The following is a 6,361-nucleotide window of genomic DNA, read 5'->3' as shown; positions in this document are numbered from 1 at the left end:
TGAAAATGAATGAATGACTCACGTATTCTGCAACATAGATGGACCTCAACACCATTATGTCAAGCAAGAGAAACCTGGTAGAAAGAGGACATACTGTATGCTTCCATTTATGTGAAACCCTAGAACAGGCAAAAATAATCTGCAGAGACAAGGAGTAGATCAGTGGTTCCCTGGGGCAGAGGATGGGGGAAGGGAGCTGATAGCAAAGGGACACAAGGGAACTGTTCCAGTGATGAAATTATTCTTATTTTAATTGAGGAAGTGGTTACCCATGTCTACATGTTTATCACAACTCACCAAATTGTGTGCTTCAAATGGATGCATTTTATCATGTGCAAATTGTACCTTAATAAAGTTGAATTTTTTTAAAATCAAAAGCAACAACAAAAACAAAAAATATTGAGAATCTAACTGGAATTGCATTATTTATACACCTGAGTGTGTGTGTGTGTGTGTGTGTGTGTGTGTGTGTGTGTCCCAGACTGGAATGCAGCCGTGCAATCTCGGTTCACTGCAGTCTTGATACCCCAGGCTCAAGCAAGCCTCTCACCTCAGCTTTCCTAACGACTGGGACCACAGGCAGGCACCAGCACACATGGGTAATTAATATATATATGTAGTAGAGATGGAGTCTTGCTATGTATCCCGGGCTGGTCTCAAACTCCTGTGCTGAAGTGACCCTCTCACCTCCATGTCCCAAAGTTCTGGGATTACAGACATGAGCCACCATGCCTGGCCAGAATTTTTTAAACAGCACTATGGGAGCAGGGTGTGGTGGCTTATGCCTGTAATCCCAGTGATTTGGGTGGCCGAGGTGGGAGAATTGCTTGAGGCCAGGAGTTTGAGATTAGCCCGAGCAACATAGCAAAACCTAAACTCCACAAAAAATAAAAACAAAAACAATAATAATTAGCCCTACATGATGCCTTGCGCCTGTGGTCACAGCAACTCGGGAGGTTGAGCGGGAAGGATCGCTTGAGCTCAGGAGTTCCGGACAAGTCTGGGCACATACCTAAACCTCATCTCTACAAAAAGTACAAAAATTATCTCAGTTTGGTGGCGTGTATCTGTAGTCCAGCTACTCGGGAGGCTGAGACAGGAAAATCACTTGAACCGATTCTCCTATCTCAGTCTCCCAAGTGGCCGCAGTGACCTGAGATCACGCCACTGCACTCCAGGCTGGGCTACAGAGAGAGAACCTGTCTCTCTAAAAAACAAGCATGTAAACCAACCAACTGACCCACTGTGGGTTCCCCTCCAGCGTCCTGTGGCGTTTCCTGCTGTCTTCTTTCGCCTGTGTGTGAACCCAGAATAATAAATGCCAGTGGTGTGTGTCTCACACCCATCTCCAGCCCCATCACCATCTCTCTGAGCTCGGCTCTTTTTACAAAAGGCCACTTGACATCCTCACTTGGCAGCTCAAAAGCTCCTTCAACCCAGTGTGCACAAGCCAAGCTCCGTATCTTCCCATTCAGAGCAGGTTCTTGGTCCACCTCTGTCTGAATGAACGAGCTGCCAAGACTGCAGTCTCTTCTCCAAGGGCTGTCCACACTGGATCTCGCATTTTCTTGTAAATTTCTCTCCCACCAGGGAACTTTCTCCTCCTCTGCCTTCCAAAGTCCTAGGCTAATAGGACACTGCACCCAACCCCCGAGGGATGCAATAGCTTTCTTCCCTCTCCCAGGTTATTCTGTGGACCCGGGGTTGGCTCTCCTTCACAGCCAGGCTGGTCGTTTTGGAAATGTTAACTCACTGCAGGACACCGTTCCATGGTTTTTGCTGCCTTGGAACAAGACCAGCTCCTGCGTGGCCCCTGCCTCCACCTGACACCACCTCTGGGTCTGGCCCTGGCCTCCCCTCCATTTCCAGAATGGGCCGGGCTCCCTTCCAGTCCGGGTCTCAGCACGCTTTCTTCACTCCGCTGCCTCTCTCCCTGCTTCTCCCAACCCGGTTCAGGTTGAGTAATTTCAAATTTTGTATTCCAGATTTCAGCCCAAATTTCCCCACTTTGGGTGTTTTCTTTGACCATACACAGATCTAATCTAATCAGATCTTCCTATTAGCCAGTTTCAGGGCACCACACCACCCTTTTGCTGGCACTTAAATGTAATTATGCATTGTTTCTCAATGATTAGATTAATCAATCAACCATTGAAGTCTATAAATGGCGGCATATCAGCAGAGCCTCATTTGACAGGCAGGGGACTGGCCCAATGCACCTTCCAAGCCCAGCCAGGCCCGCCCCAGCCGGCCCCCCTCTGACCACGCCTGTCTCTTACGTAATTGCCTTGCTGCCATATAAGAGGGACCGCGCTGGGCCTCCAGCAGTCCACTTTCTGCTGGGTTCTGAGCCAGAATCTGCTGCGCGCGCCCTCCCTCCCTCCCTCCCTCCCGCCCACCCGCCCGCCCGCCCGCCTGCAGGAGGACGACCTCAGAGCCACAGCCCTGAACCTGTGGACAACTCCAGCTCCTTTGGCCTCTCTTCGTCGAAGAGTCTCCAAATTTTCAGATCTCTGGAGCGAGCTGTAGGAAGATCAGGTGTGTGTGTGGGTGTCCCTGAGGGGTGAATAGAGCTTGGATGGGTGCAGTTGGGGACAGAATCTTCATTCCCTAGAAAGGCCACGGCCACTCCCTTGACTTTTCACCAGTCTTCCTAAATCCGTTCTCTGTCCTCACCTTCCTTCCCTCTTCCCTTGAGGAGGAAGCATTCCTCCAAAAGGCCTACTTTAGTCTCCCCTCTCCCAGCTTTCCTGTAGGAACGGGGATAAATTGAACCGCCTGTAGGCCAATCCTTGCTGGCTACTAGCTTCCCCTCGGAAACACTTTACTGTGTGGAAATCTCCCACAGCCACAGCCCCCCACCCAATCCCCACCTTCACACAGTTCTACTGGGTGGCACGTGGGCTCGGTCGGTGCCCAGGCAGCCAAGTGCTCAGAGGATTGTGGGCATTGGAGGCCCTGGAGGAGGGTGTGTGGTGGGGGTCTGCATGGCTGCCTGGAGCTTAGGAAATGAGGCTCTGTTTTAACTCTACTGATGTGTTTTTCTCCCCACCGCCTCCCGTAGATTCCTCATGGAGGAACCAAGGCGTTCAAAGCGACTTCGCTCCATGGACCCTAATCAAGGTACATCAAACGCCTGCAACTCTCTTTTTAAATTTTTCTGGATTTTTACTTTACCTTTGGTATTGACTTATAGAACTTACAGAGGCAAATGTGGCATGCTATGAAATGCAGCAGCTCCTGCTCCTTCTCAGTCTCCTACACCTTTGGGAACACCACCTCCATCTGTGTAGCCAATTCTTTCAGCATTCCCTCTCACTCTTTAAATAACATGCCTACACTACTGCTATTTCTTTTTCCTTTTAGAGTTTACTTACGGTCTTCCCTCTAGGATAGAGGAATATTTAGCTGTAGTTTACACACTGCCACCACCACCACCAATCACCCAAGCACCATGCAACACACAGCCCAGGACACACACCCTCTGTTCCTCCCCACTGCCCAGGAGCAGAGAGAATATTAGGAGGATTACTTTCCACTTCTTGCATAACTTGCATTTCCCAGGACTTAATACTTGCCTTGGGTTTTTATGGGCTTACTGATCACTAGTTCGTTACCCAATTCTTCCACAATTGTTTAAATTCAAACTCAATCAAGCATTATCTGTTTCACTTTCTCATAGCCTGCTTCAGCCTGGGCTGTTTGCTGTAAGACAGCTCCCAGCTTCCACATCATCTGGGAAATTACTTTCCCTTTTTATAATTGTATCCCATTTCCCAAATCTGGTGTCTTTTTTTTTTTTTTTCTTTTTTTTTTTTTTTTTCCTTGTTTTACTGTTTCTCTGTAGTGGAGCAAGTCCTCACACTACATCTTCATCTATGATAAATCCATACTTCCACCTTGTTCTTTTCTGTAGGAATTGGAATTTTACAACTATTGCCACATTGTTCTCCAAAACATTTGCCTTCATACACTGAGTATCCTAAAACTTTTAATCTTGTCTAGTTTGACAGATGCATAACAATAAAGCATCCATTGAAAGGAAAGTATATAAGATCCTGCTTGTCTGAAACATCTTCATTCTACCCTTCCTGATTCTTAAGTGAAACTTTGGTTGGATATGAAATTTTAGGTGGGAAATCCATTTCCCTTGAAATTTCGAGGACATTTTCTGTTATTTTCTAGATTTAACTGCTGCTTTTGAGACGTCTGATTTTTGAGACATGTTGAATCCTAGCCCTTTCCATGTGATCTTTCCTTTCTTTCTCTTTCTCCCTGTCTTTGGAATCTTTTAGAATATTTTCTTTGTCATCAGCACTCTGAAATTTTATGGTGATATGTCTCACTGACAGTATGCCTCTAATTTTCTTATAGTTTATCCTTCTTTCCACCATTTTAGATTTTTGCTTTCTTTTCTGGCAGATCTTCTCAACTTCATTCTCAAATTTCCACAGAGATATTTTTGTTTCTTCTTTCATAATTGCAATTTCAAAAAACCCTATTGTCTGTGAGTATTCATTTTTAAAAGTATCCTATAATTGATTTATGGGTAAAATTCCTTCTATCTCTCTAGGAATATTAGCTATAGATATTTTTAGAAAATCTCATTTCTGGCATAAACTGTTTTCTCCAAGTTGGCTTATGTCATCTCCTCCAGCAAGACTTTTTGATCATCTCCTTCCCAATACATGTTAAGATGCTTGCTTGATCTAGATACTAATCTAAACATTTCACTTTTAGTAACTCAGTTCTTGTAAGGATCTAGGGGTTGGCATGGTATTATACCAGTTTATGAAAAGGGGAACCGATGCCCAGGTAAATTAAGCTGCCTGAGAATACAGCCCAGGCATTCTGGATCCAGACCCACCTCCCTTGTGACACCCTTCACCTCCTAACTGGTCGCTCATTAGCATCATTCATTTTTTGGTGTTCTGTTTGTCTGTCCTACTGAAGTTGAACCTCAGTGAGGGCAGGAAGCATGCCATTTTTATTCCAATTCGATCTCTCTAGGGAACTGTAGACTCATTTATTCATTAGCAAAATGCAGATCATAATATTCGACTGACAAGGTTGTTGCAAGGACTTGCAATGGAAAGCTCATGGAAAGCGCTGTAGGACCCTGGGCAGACAGAACTCCTGAGGGCTCACCTTGCAGGCCTCTGCTGACCCTCATTCTGTTCGCCGGGGTTCTCATGGGCCCTCCCTCAACCCCTCACCTCATCTCCCTTCCTTGAAGGCTTCCTGGGCAGCCCATATTCAATCTCCTTACACTCTGCTTCTCTTTTTGCCTCAGGTGGCCGTCCTACAGAGCCAGGCTGCTCTATTGTGGACCGTGAAGACTCCGTGGAAGCAGATGGGCCCGCAGAGCCAGCCCAACCTGCAAAACGGATTGCTTACGTGAAACCCTTGAGACGGGAGCCCCCAGCTTGCACAGAGTTGGCTCCTCCTGCAGAGAGAGGCCAGAGGCGGGGAGGAAGCCGGCGGGTAGGGCGAGGGCGAGGCCGTGGCAGAGGGAGTGGGCCCCGCAGGGACGCTGGCCAGGGACAGGGGGCAGAACACTTGCTGGGACCAGACATGCACATCCAACTGCACCACCATGGAGAGCCAGGCCACCAGGGGGAACCGGAAATCAGGCAGACCGCAGCCTTCTCTTTTCCTGAAACAGCTCCTGTCCCTGGAAGTGTGCAGGAAGGCCCTGGCCCTGATGTGGCCCATCCTGAGGTGGGGCCTCAGGAGCCGCCCCCTGCCTCTGAGCCTGAGGCTATCAACGGGCAGCCCATGTTGACCCTCTATCCCTGCATCGGGTTTAGGGCTCTGGGTGGCTCAGCTGTTTTACAGGTCATTCAAACCCCCAACGGCACTTATGTGCAAGGGATCCCAGTGTTCGTCGCCGACATTGCATGGTGGTGTCTATCTGTCACCCACATTGTTCCCAGCCTCCCTTTCTTCCACCTGGACTTTCCTCCACCCCCAAACTCCAGCCCCATTTCTGCTCCACTCCTCCCCTCCCATCCCAACCGAAGCCCTCACCTTGTGTTGTCAGGATGGAACCTCCACACCCTCCTCCCAAGATCCTGACAGTATTCCATCTGCTTCCAATGCCCCTCTTGTCCCTGCTTTGTACCTTCTGTCAAAGTTACACATGCATGGAGTTCCTCAATGCTTGGTAAAACAGGCCAGCAGCTCCCCTAATCTTACTGTGCTTATATTAAATGCCAATTAGAGATACTTGGGATGAAAAACAAGGTTGTTGGAATCCAAAGTTATGTTGATGGTTTGAATCACAGAATAGATAGGACTGAGGAACAAATCTGTAAAAACTGGATGTTTAGGCAAGAGAGAGATGGACAGTGAGACAGAA

General features: G+C 47.7%; 1 protein-coding gene across 1 annotated transcript; it reads left to right on the top strand.

Moving 5' to 3' along the window:
• Nucleotides 1–3,071: 3,071 nt before the first annotated feature.
• Nucleotides 3,072–6,078, top strand: LOC105485623 (proline-rich protein 20E-like). Its single transcript, XM_011747957.2, has 2 exons — nucleotides 3,072–3,122; nucleotides 5,287–6,078. The coding sequence occupies exons 1-2, from the start codon at nucleotides 3,072–3,074 to the stop codon at nucleotides 6,076–6,078; spliced, it is 843 nt and encodes a 280-aa protein (XP_011746259.2).
• The last annotated feature ends 283 nt before the right edge of the window (nucleotides 6,079–6,361 follow it).

Source organism: Macaca nemestrina, chromosome 16 (genome assembly GCF_043159975.1).
Source record: "Macaca nemestrina isolate mMacNem1 chromosome 16, mMacNem.hap1, whole genome shotgun sequence".
NCBI lineage: Eukaryota > Metazoa > Chordata > Mammalia > Primates > Cercopithecidae > Macaca > Macaca nemestrina.
Note: the sequence above shows the minus strand (reverse complement) of the source record. Positions and strands in the feature narration are given on the sequence as shown.

What these genes read in the sequence shown, in the direction of transcription:
- LOC105485623 (XM_011747957.2), top strand. Translation starts at nt 3,072, where the DNA reads ATGGAGGAACCAAGGCGTTCAAAGCGACTTCGCTCCATGGACCCTAAT. An exon ending in GCTCCATGGACCCTAATCAA is followed by an intron (nt 3,123 to 5,286) that starts GGTACATCAAAC and finishes GCTTCTCTTTTT; the next exon opens with GCCTCAGGTGGCCGTCCTAC.